Below are 21,310 nucleotides of genomic sequence, written 5' to 3' on the forward strand. Positions count from 1 at the left end.
CTAGTGGACGTGATTTATTTAGATTTCCAGAAGGCTTTTGACAAGGTGCCGCATAGGAGATTGTTAAATAAGTTAAGAGCTCATGGTGTTCAGCGTAAGATCCTGGCATGGATAGAGGATTGGCTGACTGGTGGCTAATGGTATGCCTCAGGAGTTTGTACTTGGACCACAACTTCTCACAATATACATTAATGATCTGGAAGGAACTGAAGGCACTGTTGCTAAGTTTGCAGATGATACAAAGGTCTGTAGAGGGACAGGTAGTATTGAGGAAGCAAGGGGGCTGCAGAAGGATTTGGACATGCTGGAGAGTGGGCAATGAAGTTGCATATGAAATACAATGTGGAAAAGTGTGAGGTTATGCACTTTGGAAGGAGGAATTTAGGCACAGAATATTTTCTAAAAACGGAAATGCTTCGGAAATCAGAAGCACAAAGGGACTTGGGAGTCCTTGTTCACAAATCTCTTAAGGCTAACGTGCAGGTTCAGTCAGCAGTTAGGAAGGCAAATGCAATGTCAGTATTTATGTACGAGGGCTAGAATACAAGACCAGAGATGCACTTCTGAGGCTGTATAAGGCTCTGGGCAGATCCCTTTATATTGTGAGCAGTTTTGGGCCCCGCATCTGAGGAAAGATGTGCTGGCCTTGGAAATGGTCCAGAGGAAGTTCACAGGAATGATCCCTGGAATGAACAGTTTGCAGTATGAGGAATGGTTGAGGACTCTTGAGTCCGTACTTGTTGGAGTTCAGAAGGATGAAGGGCGATCTTCTTGAAACTTACAGGATACTGCAAGGCCTGGATAGAGTGGACGTGGAGAGGATGTTTCCACTTGTAGGAAAACTAAAACCAGAGGACACCATCTCAGACTAAAGGGACAATCCTTTAAAACAGAGATGAGGAGGAATTTCTTCAGCCAGAGGGTGGTGAATCTGTGGAACTCTTTGCCACAGAAGGCCGTGGAGGCCAAATCACTGAGTGTCTTTAAGACAGAGATAGATAGGTTCTTGATTAATAAGGGGATCAGGGGTTATGGGAGAAGGCAGGAGAATGGAGATGAGAAAAATATCAGCCATGATTGAATGGCAGAGCAGACTCGCTAGGCCGAGTGGCCTAATTTTGCCTTTTTGTCTTATGGTGGACATGCACTCTAAGGTCTCTCACTTCCTCAATCCCTCTCAATACTTTCCCGTTTATAGAGTCTTTCCTTGCTTTGTGTTTGCCCTTCCTAAATGCATTACCGTACATTGTTCCGGACTGAATTCCACTTGCCACTTCTCTAACCACTAACCCAAAACACTTTGGAGTGGACAGTTATCTTCTTCACTATCAACTACATAGCCAACTTTTGTGTCATCTTCAAATTTCAAACAGCAAGGGCCCCACTGAGCCCCGTGGAACACCACTGGAAAGCGTTTTCCATTCACAGAAAAATCCATCGACCATTACCCTCTGTTTCCTGTTACTGAGCCAAGTTTTGGTCCAACCTGCCACCTTCCCCTGTATCCCATGTGATCTCACTTTTCCGACCATTTTCCCAAATGCCTAACTGAAATCCATGTGGATAACATCCACTGTACTACAGTCATCGATCCTCCTTGTTACTTCCTCAAAAAAACAAGTTAGTATGAATCAACATATGCTATACAAAATAATTTAGCACCATCTCCCCAGGTTTATTTTCTCTTTCATTATAGGGGTCCCAGGCCTCACCCCATCCGAAAAATGAGAATTACACTGATCTGTCTTTATATGCTGTAAATAGAGAGTATGAAAAACACCCGTCATTGCAGTAAGAGACTGTCTGTGTTCAAAGATGGTTTGGAGTTGTACAGTCATTATGAATCATAGGTGATGGGAGTGCAATTTCAGGTCATGGAAAGACTTTTGTTAATGGCTGATAAACACTGATTAGCCTGAGCGGCTTTCTTTTCCTCTTGACCATGCTAGTACAGAAAGTAAGTGACAAAGCTTTACAAACTGCTCACCCAATTTTTTTTTTAAATTTAAAATACTCAATTATGTTTTTCCAATTAAGGGGCAATTTAGCGTGGCCAATCCACCTACCCTGTGGGGGTGAAACCCACGCAAACACAGGGAGAATGTGCAAACTCGACACAGACAGTGACCCAGAGCCGGGATAAAACCTGGGACCTCGGCGCCGTGAGGCAGCAGTGCTAGCCACTGCGCAGCCCTTCTCCTCACGCAAATTAAGAAAGAAACCCTGAACTGTTACCTAAGCAATCCCATTCACCAGAAATCAATAAGTTCACAAAATTCCATTAACCAGTTTCAGGCAGATGTCACCAACAATGAAATCCATTTTTGGAATCAATAACATCGACTGCATTGTCAATGCTTTTTTCCAATTAAGCTACATTGAAGTATATATATTACATAAACATGCATACATCACAAAAATCTTACAAGAATATATTATTCGGAGTCTCACCAGCCTTATATCCAAGAACTGGCTCAAAAGCACACTCACCGAAATATCTTCTAGTGCTCCTGCAAAATCAAATCCACAAGTCTTCGGATCATAATAGCGGTAACCTTTGATTTCCAAGCCAGCATCCCTGAAGATAGGTGTGTGGTTGCCCCAGGATGGTTTGGGCAGATAGACCTCTCGGCTGTTCTTGTAGAACCGTTGCTGCAAGGCAGAAGAATGCACCAACGCTACATATTATAGTTTGGGTGTTATTACTGTACTCTTCTCCTCTACCCCCTACCAACACCCACCAAACAGGTGACCTCCTGCTTTACTCTGTTGTACATCACTCTTACCATTGATGTTGCAGAACAAATGACAAACATTTTATTGAAAACATTGGAGGAGGAAGGAAAATTGGGGTGGGAAGAGTTCCGATCTTCTTATTTAAGAAGGGGTATACTTGCATTCTTGTGGCTCAATAAGTAGCATCCCTATCTCTGAGCTAGAAGCTTTGGGTTCGAGTCCCATCCTTGGACTTGATGCCAAAGGAAGGTGCGTTCATAATGTAGTCAAACATGTTGAGTGTCACCCTGCACAATCCTTCTAACACGCCAATGGCTGGTGGCAAGAGCAGGAGACTCCTGGACAGCCATGCTTGATGCAGAGTGGCGCCCCTCAAGCTATAAACCTCTGGTGACAGACTAGCGACCAGTTCCAGGAATACCTAGCTATAGAAAGACAAAAGCCTGCCTTAGTGCATCACCAGCTGCGAGAAGAGAACTGGATCGATACTTGCATTGGAGGCAGTTCAAAAAAAGGTTCACTGGACTGATTACTGGGGTGAAGGTGTTGTCTTATGAGCAGAGGTTGATCAGGCTGGGCCTATACTCACTGGAGTTTAGAAGAATGAAAGGTTATCTTGTTGAAACACAGAAAGTTCCTGGGGGACTGCTGAGAGGGTGTTTATCCTCAAAGGGGAATCTAGAGCTGGGGGGCACAACTTTAAAATAAGGGGTCACTCATTTAAGACGGAGGTATTTCTTGGCTCAGTGATTTGTTTAACTTTGGAATTCACTACCCCAGAAAGCAGTGGAAATTGGATCATTGAATATATTCAAGGACAACCTGGACAGGTTATTGATCGTCAGGGGTCATGATCGGGCGGGCGCTCATGCACAGTGCGGCTGCTATTTTTTTAGCCCCTATTTTTTTTAAACGGTCGCAGCTTTTTGTTTACAAGTTCTGGGGGGTTTTATTCATTTATTTTATTCATTTAATTTTTATTTTTTTCATTTATTTTATTCTTTTTTTTACATGTTTGGAGGGTTTTATTCATTTTTATTTTTTTCATTTATTTTATTCATTTTATTCTTTTTTAACAAGTTCGGGGGGCTTTATTTGATAACATTTTACAGGAAAAAATGACGAACTTTGGACAGATGGAGACTCCATACTTTCCGACACCGGAAGGCAACAGGTTCCATTGGAGGAGTGTGTACGAGGGCCAAAGGGACCCAAAACCATTTCCTCCATTTTAATCAGCAGCAAACAAGGTAAGAGAAAATGGTGGGTTGCTCAGGTCGGCTGGTGTGCGTTGCGAAGGTCGGCCGGGTTGGGTTCCGAAGGTTGGCCGGTTGGTAAAAATGGGTCCCCGGGAAAAAGTTTGAAGAACACTGGTTTAGACAGCGATCAATTGACTGGTCCCAATGAATAAATATGCAGCTTTCAGATGTCAAAATAGTCACTCAGTTGTGATAATCAGACATGCCAAATGCTTCAAAATAAAACGGCGTCTTACTGTTATTTCACTTCAGAATACTTGATCAAACCAATCGAGAAATCTAGAGATTTTCGATTATCCCAAGTGAATGGCTTCCTTGTACCTACAGGAGACCAACAGTTCTCTCTCACTCCCAAACTGTATGTTTGTTAACTTCTGCATTATTTCTCTCCTTTTCAGCTTGGAGTGGAGGGGCAAAAGGCTGACCATTCCCCTCCTAAGCAGAGCATTAAACACACCCACTTCTCTCGGAAAAGTTTGGTAACCACCGCTCCCCCCCCTTCCCCGCCCATGAAACCAAAGTTGAAGGATCAAGGGCCGCAGGTGTAGGATGCAACCAAGGCTGAAAGGAATGACAGGCACAAGGTAAATATGGATACAGCCAAGACAATCATGTATAGTAGAATGCTGAAGACTGTAGGAAGAAGGAAAGACAAACAGAGGTAAGGATTGCCACAGTTCGGAAGTCCTGGGGAAATAATCTGTCTGCATAAGAAACAATGCAACAAACCTTGGTGTTAACAGAGTGAGGAGAAAGGCTGTACACTGTATCTGCATTGTAGGAGAAATGAGAAAGGCAAGTTCAGAGAAGTTAACACTAAAGAAGTAACGTGAACTATGTTCCAATAGACAGCATGCCACTCACCAGAAAATTGGCCCCAATCCTCAGAGAACCAGTTCCTGAAATGGTCTGCACAGTGATATACTGAAATCAAAATGGAGCACAACATTAATTACAGACTTTGCGTTGGCCAAACATTCAGAATAACGGTGGCACAGTGGTTAGCACAATTGCTTCACAGCTCCAGGATCCCAGGTTCGATCCCCCGCTTGCATTACTGTCTGTGCGGAGTCTGCACATCCTCCCAATGTTTGCGGGGGTTTCCTCCAGGTGCTCCGGTTTCCTCCCACAGTCCAAAGATGTGCAGGTTAGGTGGAAAGCCTCACATCCTTCATTCTTTGCAAACGTCAGCTCATCCATAACCCTGCTGCCTACATCTTGTGGCATTCTAATAACCCTGTCCTTACTGACCTGCTGTCGAATGTTTGAAATTTGAACAATTCTTAGTTTGTGTCTAAAATTAATGTCTCTGTAATTTTTGTCAGTGCTACACCACCACCCCCCAACATTCCCACAAATCTCCATTTCTATCACTCTGGTTTCCTGTGCATTCCCATTCACCCAAGTGGTTTCTTAAAACTTTCCTTCTTTGCTGTGACATGTTCTTTAATACCCATCGCTTTCACCAAGCTCTTGAGCGTTCTTTTCTAATATCTCCTTGCTCGCCTTGGCATCCATTTTTTCTTTATACCATGAAGGGCCTCTGATTTATTTTCCCCATTAAAGCTGCTTAAATAAATGCAAGCTGCTTTCACTGATGGTGTCAGCTTGATTCAGCTGTTAACATTTTGCTTGTACGTCACAAGATTCTGAGGAAGTATTGCAATGTTGTTTGGGTGAGGAAGCCCAAAGTTCTTGCTAATATTTTCTCCTCAATAATCACCAGAAAAATCAAGTAGGAGTAAATTGAAGTAGAGGCGGCATGGCGGCACAGTGGTTAGCACTGCTGCGTCCAGGACCAGGGACCCCGTTCAATTCTGGCCTTGGGTGCCTGTGTGGAGTTTGCACGTTCTCCCCATGTCTGCGTGCCTTCTGGGTGCTCCGGTTTTCTCCGACAGTCCAAAGATGTGCAGGTTAGGTGGATTGGCAATGCTAAGTTACCCCTTAGTGTCCAAAGATGTGTAGGTTAGGTAGGGTGATGGGGATATGGCAGGGGATGAAGTTAGGGCGGGGAATTGGGACTAGGTAGGGTGCTGTTTCAGAGCATTGGTGCAGACATGATGGGCCGAATGGCCTCCTGTAGGATTCTATGGTTCTAATCTTTGGTTTGCTGTGCACCAATTAGTCGGTGACCTACATAGCAGTGACTGCTCTTAGAACATAGAACAGTACAGCACAGAACAGGCCCTTCGGCCCTCGATGTTGTGCCGAGCAATGATCACCCTACTCAAACCCACGTATCCACCCTATACCCGTAACCCAACAACCCCCCCATAACCTTACTTTTTAGGACACTACGGACAAGTTAGCATGGCCAATCCACCTAACCCGCACATCTTTGGACTGTGGGAGGAAACCGGAGCACCCGGAGGAAACCCACACACACACGGGGAGGACATGCAGACTCCACACAGACAGTAACCCAGCCAGGAATCGAACCTGGGACCCTGGAGCTGTGAAGCATTTATGCTAACCACCATGCTACCGTGCTGCCCTTCATAAGACATTAATTGGTTGCAAAGTTCTTTGGGTCACTGTGACAAATGAAAGGGGAAGGATTCATCCTCATGGAGCACATAGGTACTAAAGGCATAGACAGAACAAGGAAAGAGGTTCCCAGTGAAAGTATGAGCAGCAAGGCGCTAAATTAAAAAGCACAAAGTCAAAGGTATTATTCTCTAGATATTGCCTGAGCCACAAGCATGTTGGCATAGGGTAAATGAGATGAGTGTGTTAAATGCACTCAAATACTGGTGTGGGAGAAATGGATTTTGCTTCATTGGGCACTGGTACCAGTACTGGGGAAAGTGGGGGCCATACCAGGACTTCACTCTAACCACACTGGGACCAGTGTTCAGGTGAGCACGGTAGCACAAGTGGATAGCACTGTGGCTTCACAGCGCCAGGGTCCCAGGTTCTATTCCCTGCTGGGTCACTGTGCGGAGTCTGCACGTTCTCCCAGTGTCTGTATGGGTTTCCTCCGGGTGCTCTGGTTTCCTCCCACAGTACAAAGATGTGCATGTTAGGTGGATTGGCCATGATAAATTGCTCCTTAGTGACCAAAAAAGGTTAGATGGGGTTATTGGGTTACGGGGATAGGGTGGAAGTGAGGGCTTAAGTGGGTTGGTGCAGACTTGATGGGCTGAATGGCCTCCTTCGGCACTATATGTTCTATGTATCTATGTGAGCTATATCACTAGGCGGTAGAGAGTGCTTTAAAACTAATAGTGGGGGTGAGGGATTACGTGAAGGAAAATGCGTTAATTAAAAGAAAAGGCAAGACAATAAGGTAGGAATAAGGGTGATGATAATCAGAGTGTGGGAGGAAGGGAAAGAGTACACAAACTAATGCGTGCGCTAACAGATAAGGCCGGAGTTTTCAAAATTAATAAGACAGAATCAAATGCTCTGCTTCTGAATGAGTGTAGTATTGGTAACAAGATGGACAAATTGTCACTCAAGTAAGTATGACCTGGTAGCCACCTCATAGGCATGGCTGCAAGGTGACCAAAGCTGGGACCTGATTATTTATGGGCACTTGACGTTTCAGAAGGAAAGGAGGCTAGGAAAAGGTGGTGGGGTAGCTCTGTTAATTATAGATGACATCAGTACAACAGTGAGAATTCACCTTAGTTCTAAAGATGAATATATAGAATCAGTTTAGGCAAGAAGTAGGCATCCTAACCTATGCCCACTCGCCCTTGCCCTATCCATGTAATTCCACCTCACCGTTGCACACTAAAGGGCAATCTTAGTATGGCCAATCCACCTAACCTCCACATCTTTGGACTGTAGGAAGGAACCAGAGCACCCGGAAGAAACCTACGCAGACACGTGGAGAATGCGCAAACTCCACACAGTCACACAAAGCCAGGTCGCTGGTACTGTGAGACAGCAGTGCTAATCACAGTGCCAGGTTTCAGGACATGGCAAGATAATGAGTCAAAGGTAATAATTCAGGACAATTTCTTAAAGCAGCACATTCTACAGTCTACCAGAGAGCAGGTTATTCTAGACTTGGCAATGTGCAATGAGGCAGCTTTAATTAATCAATGTAGTGTGAAGGATCCTCTTGGGAGCAGTGATCATAACATTATTGAATTTCAAATTCAGTTTGAGTGAGAGAAGAGTGAGAGGTGTGGGTCTAAGACTAGTATCTTAAACTTAAATAAAGGCAATTACAAGGGGATGAGGAGAGAGTTGGCAAAAGTGAAGTGGAACAATAGTTTAAATGATAGGACAGAAGAGAAACATTAAGGAAATATTCCATAACTGAGCAAATATATATTAAATTGAGACACAGTCTGGGAGAAGGATGCACCACCTGTGGCTAACTAAATAAGTTTCAGATAGTTCAATTTGAAAGAATAAAAAGATTAGTGGCAAGTCAGAGATTTTAGAACTCAGAAAAGTATGATATAAAAAGGAGGGAGAAATTAGAGTAGGAGAGTAAGCTAGCTAGAAATATAAAAACAGTTAGTTTCAACAAGTAGCTGGCAGACCATGATGGGCTGAATTTGTACTGTAAATTACCCATGTTTCTAATGCCACATGGCCAGATAAAATCAGCATGATCAGATATTTATTAAGCCACTGTCACCAAATCAACAGTCAGGGGCATGGCTCAGCATAAGATAAGGGAAGGTTCTACTTGGCCAATTCAGCTGCTGTTTTCTGCAGACTATGAAGAACCCCTCTACCAAATCACGCCTATTTAATTTCTGAGGTTTCTTTTCCTTAAATTATCACCGCAGAAGAACTGTCTCAACACACACTACAGTAATTCAGCATTGACCGTACAATGTTATTACCAAGCTTCCAGTAGCTCAGATGTCATGTTGCCCGGGCATTCAATCTCATCCATCTGTCCCAAGCCTGAGCTTATCCACCTCTCAATCTAATCCTGACACTGTGTCTGATTAGTTTTATTCGGATCAGTCTCTTCCCAACAGGGTAACTAACTGTTGGGTAATTTTCCCAATGATGTCCCGCCTCGCTACCGAATCCAGAACACTTGCAGTTTCTGAAACATAGTGCTGCCTGCCTAGCTTCCTAGGACTTGTCCGGCTCCTCACCTTCCGCTCTTCTTACCACCCATTGCTCAATTCTGGGTGCACAACTTCCCCCACCCAACTCAAAAAGCTCACTTCTCCTCCAATCACACATTCCCACTCTCCAACATGCCGCTCTGCCAATCTCACATTCCCTCTTTACCACACGCCACTCCTCCAATCACACATTCCCTCTTTCCCATACGCCACTCCTCCAATCACACATTACCTCCCTCCCATATGCCGCTCCTCTAATCACACATTCCCTCTTTCCCACACACCACTCCTCCAATCACACATTCCCTCCCTCCCATATACCCCTCCTCCAATCACACATTCCCTCTCTCTCACACCACTCCTCCAATTACACATTCTCTCTCCTCCACATGCAGCTCCTTCAAACAATATCCCTTGCTGCTGCACATAGTTCCTCCAATCACAGATTCCCTCTTCTGCGCTTTCCGTTCCTCCAGTAACAAATTCTCTCACTCCCATTCACTGTTCCTCCAATCACAGATTCCCGCTCTCTTGTTCATCATTCCAACAATTACAGATTCCCTCTCTGCCTTTCATGGTTCCCCCAATCACAGATACTCTATCTCCCGTTCACTGTTCTTCCAATCATAGCTGCAGGTTATCCCTCACTCCCGACAGGCAGTCACACTTTGGGATTGAATGCTCAGTCCTGTAGCCAGCCTCTACTCACACAGCTCACTGTTAAACACGACACACATTTTAAATTGCTCTGCGGTTGAGCTTGTATATACCTTGGTGAGAACACTGATTCTGAGGGTCATTTATGGATTATTAATGGTTTCATATTAATTGGATAAAAGTCAGACTTAAACAAGTACCCAGCTTTTATAAAAGAAATCCTTCTTTGGTATACACAGGCCACATTTTCCTCATCCAATAGGTATATTTATCTATCTTAAAGTCCTCTTTAGCAGTTCCATTCATTCAATTCAGTGTTCTAGGGATACTGCCACCCATCTTTGTGCTCGTTACCCAACTCCCATCTACTAGAAATAGCAGCTCCTTACCCTTCCACTCTTAATCACGTCACTGTTGTCTCCTAGAGCCAACTCCGCACAGGCCTTGTTGAAGTCTGCCAGACCACCAATAGGGAGGTACTCCTTGTCCATCTTCTTTGCTGCAATTTGTGCCTCAGCCTGTGAGAATGTCAAAAATCAGAATACATATCAGTTCTGGAAATGTCGGGCATGGCGTGGGGCACCTTTCGGTCACAGCTCAGTTGGTAGCCCTCTTGCCTCTGAACAACAAGGTTCCAGTTCAAATCCCATTTCAGGTCAAGCGTACAAAATCAAGGTTGACAACCAGTGCAGTATGGAAGGAATGCTGCACTGACAGAGGTGCTGTATTTCCAGTATCTCCTTGCTAACACAATCTGGCCGTCTGTGTGCACTGATAGTGCAGACGTCACTCTGTTGCACCCAAAACATGGGTTTTGTAGGCAAGAAATGTATGCATCTCAATATCAGCTTTTTAAGCACAGTAGGCTAAACAGCTGGCTTGTAATGCAGAACAAGGCCAGCAGCGTGAGTTCAATTCCCGTACCGGCCTCCCCGAACAAGCACCAGAATGTGGCGACTAGGGGCTTTTCACAGTAACCTCATTGAAGCCTACTTGTGACAGTAAGCGATTATTATTATCACATTGCCGTTGATGAAAGTTGACTGCTGCGTTTTTCACATTATATAACAGCGGCTACACTACAAACGTATTTCAAAAACACACTTTGTAACATCATGTTTGAAAAGCGCTATATAAATGCTAGTCTTTCTTTCTTACAACCCTCCTTGAAAATCGCGAATGAGATTATTCACGGTATGTCTTTCCTGAAAGGGCCACCAGGGACACAATTCCCACGGGATGGTGTAAATGGATGCGCTATCCACAAATCTTCCAAGATTGGTTTTGGTAATGGTACAGTTGTAACTGCCGATTTCTCTGTCTTGTGTATCAGGTTCCTCTATTACACTTCAAGTGAAGAGGAACCTTTTTAATACAGGACTGATACTTCAACGTCTACAAAGCATCTACAAATCGATGGGCTGAGATGTCCAACTTAATTGGGAGGTTGCTTGAAGGACAATGAGTGTTAACTACCTTGTTGCACACACCCCTCTAAATATACAGATTTAAGGCTATTTGTTTATTCACTTTGCCTGGGGGCTGTCAGCAATTAAGTAACTTCTCAATGTGGCATCAGTAATTGACTGTTAAATCGGGAAAATATCAGAGCTTCTGTACAGGGACGTATAAAACAGGTTCGGACCATGTCAGTGAGTTATTTATGACAGAATGTTAATGCCCAGGAGACCCTCTTGACAACCCATCATCCCATGAAAGATATGCACACGCTCTTCATGATGGATTAACTAAGCAGGTTGTTGAAAAGGTCTTGGTTAGCATGGGCAACGTCTAAAATCTCCTGACTCGAACAAACACATCATGACCGGTTTGTTTGCCTAGCAAATTCTTCCCTCAGGTCAGTTTTTCCCTTCTCTGCAGGGATTACACACTCCTGCTTTGATACAGACAAGTGGGTGTTCACTGTCCAGGGAGCTTAGACAACAGATGCCAATGGGCCCAATGTGATGGGCACCAAACCTCAGCCCGTTCCAGCCTCATACGATGGTGGTTAGCACTGCTGCCTCACGGCATCAAGGACCTGGGTTCAATTCTGGCATCGGGTGACTGTCTGTGTGGAGTTTGCACTTTCTCCCTGCGTCTGCATGGGTTTCCTCCGGGTGCTCCGGTTTCCTCCCACAGTCCAAGGATGTGCAGGTTAGATGGATTGGCCATGATCAATTGCCCCTTAGCGTCCAAAACATTAGGTGGGGTTACTGGGATTTGATGGGCCGAATGGCTGCCTTTTGCACTGTAGAGATTCTATGAATACTAAAATTGCAGAGATATGGGGAGAGAGCCTGGCAGCCGGACCAACTGGACAGCTCATTGATGGGGTTTCACAGACCCGATGAGCTGAATTGCCTCTTTCTGCGCCTATTGTTCGTTGATTCCTGGATAGTACATGAGAGGTTCTGGATTTCTCCACAATTAATCATTTTAAAAACAAGGAGGCTACATCCAACTCACCTTTCTGACACAGTTCAACACATACGGCTTGCCTTTGTCATCACGGTATGCACCGACGCCCAAGTTCATTTTCTTGGGGTTGCTGTCTCGCTTGAAGGCTTCGGTAACGCCCAGGATGGGATCAGGGGGGCCCATTTCCACATGTGACCACACAGAACTGGAAATCCATTAGAAAACGTGTTTCAGCAATAACTTTCTTCAGAAATTTATTCAAATTCACTTCAATATTGCATTCATTTAAGAGTAATTAAACCGTGTTGTAATACATTATTAGCAGTTAAGTTCTTTTATAACAATTCACATTTGTAATGCCTCTGCTAACTTGTCGTGCTGCAATTACACCATCTTACCAATGGAATTACAGGAAATCTACAGGGCGGCATGATGGCACAGTGGTTAGCACTGCAGCCTCTAAGTGCCAGGGACCTGGGTTCGATTCTGGCCTTGGGTGACTTTGTGTGTGGAGTTTGCATGTTCTCCCAGTGTTTGCGTGGGTTTCCTCCTTCTGCACTGCAGCAATTCTATGATTCTATTATATACATCGGATAATTCCCCTCAAGCCGATCAATGGCTTTATTTGCATCTAAGGAGATCACAGTCCGTCCTGTGCCCGCTTCTGGAAACACTGGGCCACACTCAACAATCTTCTAACATTATTACTGGAGAACCTGCCCTTTACAAATCCAGTCTGGTCCTCCCAAACAATCGCAAGAAGGATTCCCTCTCACCGCCTTGCCGAAACCTTAGACAACAACTTCAAATCAACATTCAGAAGAGAAACTGGCCTGTAAGAGGCACATTCCTACATATCTTTGCCCATTTTCACAATTGAGATGTTACCTCCCAGAGTGTGGGTGGCAACAGACCTGTCTCAAAGGAATGACAGTATGTACCCACCAGTGGCTATATTAACAGATCCTTAAACTCCCTGTGAAACTCACCCAAAACCATTGACCCTGGGCGTTGCCCGATTAAGCTCCTTAATGGTTACTGCCACCTCATCTTTAGAGATAAGAGCATTGAGGACCAAACGAGGATCCTCCAAAGCCATAGGGAGCCCAAGGGAAGAGAAGAAATGTCCCACGCCTGTCATCACATACTCCGACTGACCTGACATATATAACTCAGCATCAAAATCCCTAAACACCCCATTAATCTCCCCAGTCTTTATTGACCACCCACCCCACCGAACAACATACAGAGGGCATAGCCCTAGAGTCAGCCTTCTTCTTAGTCAAACAGACCAAGTACTTACTCGGCTTATTCCCAAACTCATACAGTTTTTGCCTCGCCAGGTTTAGGCTTCTCCCGGCCTGCTGCATCAATAAGGAACCAAGAGTCACCAGAGCAGTATTAACCTCCTTCAACAATTGCTTATTAGGAGCCCTCCCATCCCTCTGCTTGACCTCAGCCGGACAAGCCTCCAACCGATGCTAGCTCCATAGCATTTTCCGCCTTTTGTTGGCCGTGTAAGAAATAACCAGCCCCCTAACAAAGGCCTTACACGTCTCCCACAGATTGGAAGGAGCGACATCAGAAGCAGAATTAACGGAGTAAAAAAACCTCAAACCCATTCTTAAAATGTGAAGGATTTATCCTTAAGGAGGGAGGTGTCAAACCGTCATGACCGAGTCCAGGGGAGCGGGGGGGAGCAAGCCCTCGTGCAAACATTTCAGGAAAACTGGAGCACGGTCAGAGATTACAATATGACATATAGAAGAAGAGGAGACCGGATGTGGGATAGTCCAAGGAACAAAAATGTCAATTCTAGTGTGACACCGATGAGAGGCTGAGAACAAAGTAAAATCTCTATCTTTGGGATGCAAAGTCCTCCACACGTCCAGATATCCCATTTCCTTGCATGCCGAGGCCAGTGCTCTAACCTGTAGGGTGGGAGCTTGTGACCAGGAGCTTGTCCATCAAGGGGTTCAGATGACAACTAAAGTCACTGCCCACAAAACAGTTAGCTGAGGCCAACTCTGCAAAGTCCAGAAAGGCCTTAGTGACAAACTTTGGTGGGTCATACACATTGATTATTGAGACAGTTTCTCTTGTGTACTAGCCCCTTAACAATCACATACTTGCCACTCTTATCCTGAACTCAGTTCTCCACTTTCAAGGGTACAGTCTTGTTGACCATGTTTGCCACACCCCTACTGCTCATTGGAAAAGAAGCAAAAAAGATCTGCCCTACCTATTCCCAGCTGAATTTTAAGTGCTCCTTGTTATCCAAATGAGTTTCTGTAACAAGGCTATGTCCACTTTCTCCTTCTTAAGAAAATAAAGGATCTTTTTTCCTTTTGATGGTATGATGAATCCATCCCATGAGCAAAGTTTAAAATTAGTTACTGTCATTGCATAGACTAGCAAAAGAAAAGGGTAGGTTTTTCATTCCACATTCAGGCATGCACCATAACACCCCACCCCCATCTCAATTTACGCCATAGAAATGAAATGAAATGAAAATCGCTAATTGTCACGAGTAGGCTTCAATTGAGTTACTGTGAAATGCCCCTAGTCGCCACATTCCGGCGCCTGTCCGGGGAAGCTGGTACGGGAATCGAACCGTGCTGCTGGCCTGCTTGAAAAGCCAGCGATTTAGCCCAGTGAGCTAAACCAGCCCCTAAACCATAGGCACCAGAATATCCCGAAACTTGTTCCTCTCATGGATAAAAGACTGGCCTATTATTGCAGGATATAGCCAACAACATAAGAGGCCCCAACATAACAAAACTGCAAAAGAATCATGACTGCAATAGTTCTAAAAGGACACCCCTCAACAAAAGTCAGGGCCTGCCGGGCTAACCCTACAACTGATACTGTCATTACCATCAGGAAACAACCTCGGGGCAGCACGGTGGCGCAGTGGGTTAGTCCTGCTGCCTCATGGCGTCGAGCTCCCAGGTTCGATCCCGGCTCTGGGTCACTGTCCGTGTGGAGTTTGTACTTTCTCCTTGTGTTTGCCTGGGTTTCGCCCCCACAACCCAAAGATGTGTGGGATAGGTGGATTGGCCACGCTAAATTATCCCTTAATTGGAAAAAATGAATTGGGTACTCTAAATTTATTTTAAAAAAGGAAACAACCACCAACACAAGAAAAGAACCATCCCTCCCACATTTTAAGCCCACCCACGAAGACTTGTACCCATCACCCAGCAATGGTGCCACTCGGTTCTACCATGATTAAGACACGGATAATAAGAAAAGACAACTGATAAGCATGAGGCACAGCTACCATGAATGATGTCCCCAAAGCATTCAGGCACGTGAAGACATTCATTACAGTGCTCAAGTGTTAACATCTCCTTTTAAGCAGGATACATGGCAATAAAATCAGACAAACACCATAGTAGGGAGAAAGTCCGGATAGAGCTTTTAAGATTTCTCAGCTGCAGACTATCAGTCCAGTTCCTAATCCTCCTTGGAGTTGACGAAGCCAAGGCACTCGTTGCGTTATTGAAAGACTTACGGAGTAGTTGGGTATCACTTTCATGGTTCCAGGATAATGCATAACATAATTCATACCAGCTGCCTTAAAGGTTGCCTTGGAATTTAATCGACGCCTCAACACTTTGGTTGTGTTGCAGCCGAAAAGTCCTGGAAAAAGGATATCCTCGCTCCCTCATGGAATAGGGCTCTGCCATGCCTCGCCACCTTCAGGACCCTTTAGCGATCTTTAAAATTGCGGACGTGAATAATTATAGGCCTGAGATGTTGATTATCCCTCGGTCTCAAAGGCAGGATATGGTGCACCCTTTCCAATTTGAAACACCAGGCCTTCACATCCAGCCCAAGTAAATGTGGCAGGAGCCTTACCCTTCACTCCTGGCAGACCGATGACCTGGATATTCTTGCTCCGGCATAGGTTCACCAAATTTTCCAAGGTCTCTGACATACCATAAAGCTGGTTTTCCAAGGATTGAATACAAGCTTCAGTTGAAGAAGCAACATTATCGTTGTTCAAGATTCTTTCCTGTTGGATATGATCAATTCGTGGGGTAATGGGGATAGGGCAGGGGAGTGGGCCTAGGTAGGGTACTCTTTTGGAGGGTCAGTACAGACTGATAAGCCGAATGGCATCCTTCTGCACTGTAGAGATTCTATGCGTTTTCATAACAATCGACAGCTTCATGGTCACCAGGATTTAATAAAGAAGTTCAAAATTATAAGGGGTGGAGACAGATTAGATCAGGGGTGGGCAAACTTTTCCGTGCAAGGGCCACATTCAGAAATTCACAATTTTAAAGGGCCGCATAGTATATTAAGTAAAATAATTACTTCACCTGGTTATGATTCTGGGCGCCTCATATAGAACATAGAACAGTGCAGCACTGAACAGGCCCTTCGGCCCTCAACGTTGTGCCGAGCAATGATCACCCTACTCAAGTCAACGTATCCACCCTATACCAGTAAGTAACCCAACAGCCCCCCCCCCCCCCCATTAACCTTAAAAAAAAAGAAATTTAAAAAAAAAATTAAAATTTTTTTTTTTAATGACTTGGTGGGCCGCATAAAGACCTTTGGCGGGCCGCATGCGGCCCACGGGCCGTAGTTTGCCCACCCCTGGATTAGATACAGAAACCTACCATTGGTGGAAGGGTCAAGAACCAGAGGACGCCAAATTAAGGTAATTGGCAAAAGAATGAACAACAACACGAGGACAAAGCACGCTTACACAGCGAATATTTAGGATGGCATGCAAGTGTGGTGGAGGCAGATGGTTTTCACAAGGGAATTGAATAAGCATTTGAAGAGAAAAAAATAGTAGAGCTACGAGGAAAGGACAGGAGAGTAGAACTTGTAGAGACCTATCATCAACACGATGGGCTGATTGGCCTCATGTCCTGTAAGCATTCTACGATTCCATAGCTTGATCATTAGCTTGGCCTCGGAATTAATAGTCCCGTACTATAGCCACTATACCACCATGCCACAGGAACAACCAGTTTTCTTGTTGGGAAACTTCTACACCAAAGTATCCAACAAACGGTAATTTACTGAATAGCCAGTTAATCGATGGTCATGTTTGAGGGATAAATCTTGGCCAAAGCACTGGAAAAACATCTCTGAACAGCAATTGGGGATCTTTTATGTCTGCCTGAGCAAGCAAACACTTTGGTTAAAATGCCTGATCGAAAAGACAGCACCTCCAATGATGCAGCATTCTCTCAGTACTAGTAATGATAATAATCTTTATTGTCACAAGTAGGCTTACATTAACACTGCAATGAAGTTACTCTGAAAAGCCCCAAGTCACCACATTCTGGCATCTGTTCGGGTACACTGAGGGAGAATTCAGAATGTCCAAATTATCTGACAGATATTTTGTGGGACTTGTGGGAGGAAACCGGAGCACCCGGAGGAAACCCACGCAAACACAGGGAGAACGTGCAGACACTGCACAGACAGTGACCCAAGCCGGGAATCAAACCTGGGACCCTGATGTTGTGAAGCAACAGTGCGACCCACTGTGCTACCGCGCTGTCCATACAGTGATTTATTATCCTACCATGACGTAGTCAAGTCAGAAACTAGAGCTTGAACCACAGAATCAGAGATTTATAGATACTGAGTGAGTGGGGAAGACGTTACTTGTAGTTACCGATAGTCTTCTGAGCTCAATTAAAACATTGAAAGAAACTGAGCCCAAGAGAGCTGTGATCCACAGTCTGGGAACGGGAATCGAAATCGTAGTGTCTGCACCACTCACCTCAGAAGAGCATTAATCCAATATAACTAAGCCACGGTCTGACCCAATTGTGTCCTACAGGAACACAAATGTTTGCACTGGCAAGAGAAGGTAGTCTTACAATCTGTGTCCAAAGTCCAACACTACAGCACAAAGCTAGGATAACAAAAAAAGCCATTGTCCAGCTTGCAACTTGTCTGCATTAGGCACAGCGAGTATCAAAGCTCAGTATCAGTGGCTAACATGCCTTAATGTGGGACTTGAGTGAGTAGCTTTTACACCACCTGCATTGTTTTGTCGCCAGTCTTTTGACAGTGTGGCTGATGGTTTACTGCAAATTAAATATTAAATCCTCTTAATTTTCAACCATCCCTTATTATTACCCGGCTTACACCTGATTAAACATCCATGACGAATAGGAAGTGGTTAGCACTGCTGCCTACGGTGCTAAGGACCCGGTCCGATCCCGGCTCCAGGTCACCGTCTGTGTGGAGTTTGCACATTCTCCCAGTGTCTGCATGGGTCTCACCCCCAGAACCTAAAGAGCAGGGTAGGTGAATTGGCCATGCTAAATTGCCTCTTAATTGGAAAAAAAATAATTGAGCATTCTAAATTTATAAAAAAGAAGTGCTGACGAATGGGGATTTCTGGTGACGTCATGTGAGAACAAGTTGCACGAAAGGTGATTCCTGCCAGGGTCCTTGTATTTTGATCCCTTTTGCTTGTTTTTTCGGGAGACTTTGGGTATCAACCCAACAGGTTGGTGTGGATAATGGATAACAGAGGAATGTCAAAGGTCTTGGCGAAAAAGGCCATAGGAATAGAATCTGGGGGAGAAAAGATGGCGGAGGTGGCCGCACCCATCACGTTAGAAATGGTACAGAAGTTGGAGAAGTTTGGAAGGCAGATGGATGGGCAATTTGAGAGGCAAGGGAAGAGATTAAAGTGTTGTTTAAAGCCACCGTCGAGGAGGCGTTAGGCCCGATAGGACAACAGCTGGGCAAGGCGGCCAAAGCTGTGAAGGAGCAAGAGAGGACGCTGAAGGGTGTGGAGGAGTCCTTGTCGAGGCATGAAGGTCAGGTTGCCTCGTTAGAAGCTGAAATGCTGCTCGTGGTGGAGAAGAATAAGAGCCTGAGGGCTAAAGGTGAAGATCTGGAGAACAGGTCAAGGTGCCCGAATCTCAGAATGGTGGGTTTTCTGGAGGGAGAGGAAGGCTCAAGACCAACCGAGTAATTTGCAGGGGATTCTCTCGATTTGGGGGGGGGGGGGGGGGGAATGAAGTAGTCTCCCCTCCAGAATTGGACAGGGTTCATCAGGATCTGCAGCAGAAACCATGGCAGATTGAGCCATCGAGGGTGGTGATCGTCCGCTTTCACAGTTTTCAGAGGAAAGAGCGCGTCCTGGAATGGGCCAAGAAGAATCGGTACATTTGAATAAACTTGGTTTGTTCTCACTGGAACGAAGAAGGTTGAGGGGCGACCTGATAGAGGTCTACAAAATTATGAGGGGCATAGACAGAGTGGATAGTCAGAGAGCTTTTCCCAGGATAGAGGAATCAATTACTAGGGGGCATAGGTTTAATGTGCGAGGGGCAAAGTTTAGAGGAGATGTGCGAGGCAAGCTTTTTACACAGAGGGTGGTGGGTGCCTGGAACTCGCTGCCAGAGGAGGTGGTGGAAGCAGGGACGATAGTGACATTGAAGGGGCATCTTGACAAATACATGAACAGGATGGGAATCGAGGGATGCGGACCGCAGAAGTGTAGAAGATTTTAGTTTAGACGGGCAGCATGGTCAGCGCAGGCTTGGAGGGCCTGTTCTTGTGCTGTACTTTTCTTTGTTCTTTGTTTTATTGACTGGGACGGACACACGGTGCACATCTATCAGGACATTGGCACCGATCTGGCAAAGTAGCGGACGGCCTTTAATAAGGCATGGTGGTACTGCACAACAAGGGTGTGCAATTTGGAGTGGTGTATCCATTGAGACTGAGGATCACTGTGGACTCGAAGGATCACTACTTTGACACGCCCGAGTAGGCAGAGCTTCATCAAGGATAAAGGACTGGACTGGCTTGAGGAGGGCTGGTGAGATTTTGTATGTGAAAGTCAGGTTGGGTGTATTGTAAATATTGCAATATATTGTGGTATGTCTTTATTGTTCTTTTTCATAGAGGTCAGAGGGAGTATTTCTTGAGGCCAAGGTCATGGTAAAGCAGATATATAGATATGGTAATTGGATGGAGAGCGCAGCATGGTAAGGATGCTGGGATTCGGACAAGGGAATAGGAAGGATGGACTGGGGGATGGTGTTGTTGGTCTGTTTTTGGGTGGGGCACCTTGCTAGCACTAAGGGGTAGGCTAGTGAATGGGGGAGTAGTGTGGGGGAGGGGCTGCAACTTGTTGGGTCAATTGGTAAGGCTCATTGAGTCTAGAATGTTTGTTTGGGAGGGAGTTGAGGCAGCCTGCCAGCTTGGGGTGAGTGTGGGAAGAGGAGGGGCAGAGACCTAACAGTGACCAGGAGGTTTTCTTTGTCTCACCTGTTGGGTGGGGCAAGTGGCTATCTTAGGTAGGCCTGGGTTCTAGGAACTAGTGGTGAATGTATGACACATCACAGTGGTAATGGTGAGGGGATATAAATGGGGGGGGGGGGGGGGGGGGGGGAGTAAAGGGGAGGCTTTTGTTTCTTGGGAGATTGAACGGTCGCTTTTGGGGTTTGCGTTTGGTTATGGGTTACTGTTTGTATTTTTTGTAATTTTGTATAAAATGCTAAAACGTTAAAAATATTTTCAAAATAAAAGAAATGCGGATGAACTTTGAATACAATTTGCTACAAGGTTATAAACTCCCACAACTATTTTTCCCTTACCCATATTATATAAAGATTCTATTCCTACTCATTTTCTCTGTTGAACCTATTCTGATGACTTTATCTTGCACGCCAGAGTTTCTGAAATATACTTCTTTTCATTGACTGCGAATTACTCTCTGCAGGCCCCTTCACACAGGTATTCCATTTCCCTGGCTTGTACGGAGACCCTCCCACTTGTTTATAAAACCACGATGGGAGTCCTGCTGGCCCTCATTATCCATTCACAAACCCCCAGATTCAAGAGATCTCCTTCGACCATCTACAACAGGGGTGGGCAAACTATGGCCCACGGGCCACATGCGGCCCGCCAAAGGTCTTTATGTGGCCCACCAAGTCATAAAAAAAATTAAAAATTAAAAAAATTTAAGGTTAATGGGAGGGTGCTGTTGGGTTACTTACTGGTATAGGGTGGATACGTTGACTTGAGTAGGGTGATCATTGCTCGGCACAACAAGGGCCTGTTCTGTGCTGTACTGTTCTATGTTCTATATGAGGCGCCCAGAATCATAACCGGGTGAAGTAATTATTTTACTTAATATACTATGTGGCCCTTTAAAATTGTAAATTTCTGAACGTGACCCTT

General features: G+C 45.1%; 1 protein-coding gene across 1 annotated transcript in view; it reads right to left on the reverse strand.

Moving 5' to 3' along the window:
• LOC119971516 (aspartate aminotransferase, mitochondrial-like) overlaps nucleotides 1-21,310 on the reverse strand; it is a 42,877-nt gene that overhangs the window by 12,275 nt on the left and 9,292 nt on the right. The window contains exons 2-5 of the mRNA XM_038807137.1: nucleotides 12,170-12,326; nucleotides 10,090-10,218; nucleotides 4,860-4,919; nucleotides 2,491-2,652 (exon numbers count right to left, since the gene is read on the reverse strand). Of these exons, the coding sequence (XP_038663065.1) occupies nucleotides 2,491-2,652; nucleotides 4,860-4,919; nucleotides 10,090-10,218; nucleotides 12,170-12,326 (508 nt within the window). The remainder of the gene's footprint in view (nucleotides 1-2,490; nucleotides 2,653-4,859; nucleotides 4,920-10,089; nucleotides 10,219-12,169; nucleotides 12,327-21,310) is intronic.

Source organism: Scyliorhinus canicula, chromosome 9 (assembly GCF_902713615.1).
Source record: "Scyliorhinus canicula chromosome 9, sScyCan1.1, whole genome shotgun sequence".
In the NCBI taxonomy this organism is placed as follows: Eukaryota; Metazoa; Chordata; class Chondrichthyes; order Carcharhiniformes; family Scyliorhinidae; genus Scyliorhinus; species Scyliorhinus canicula.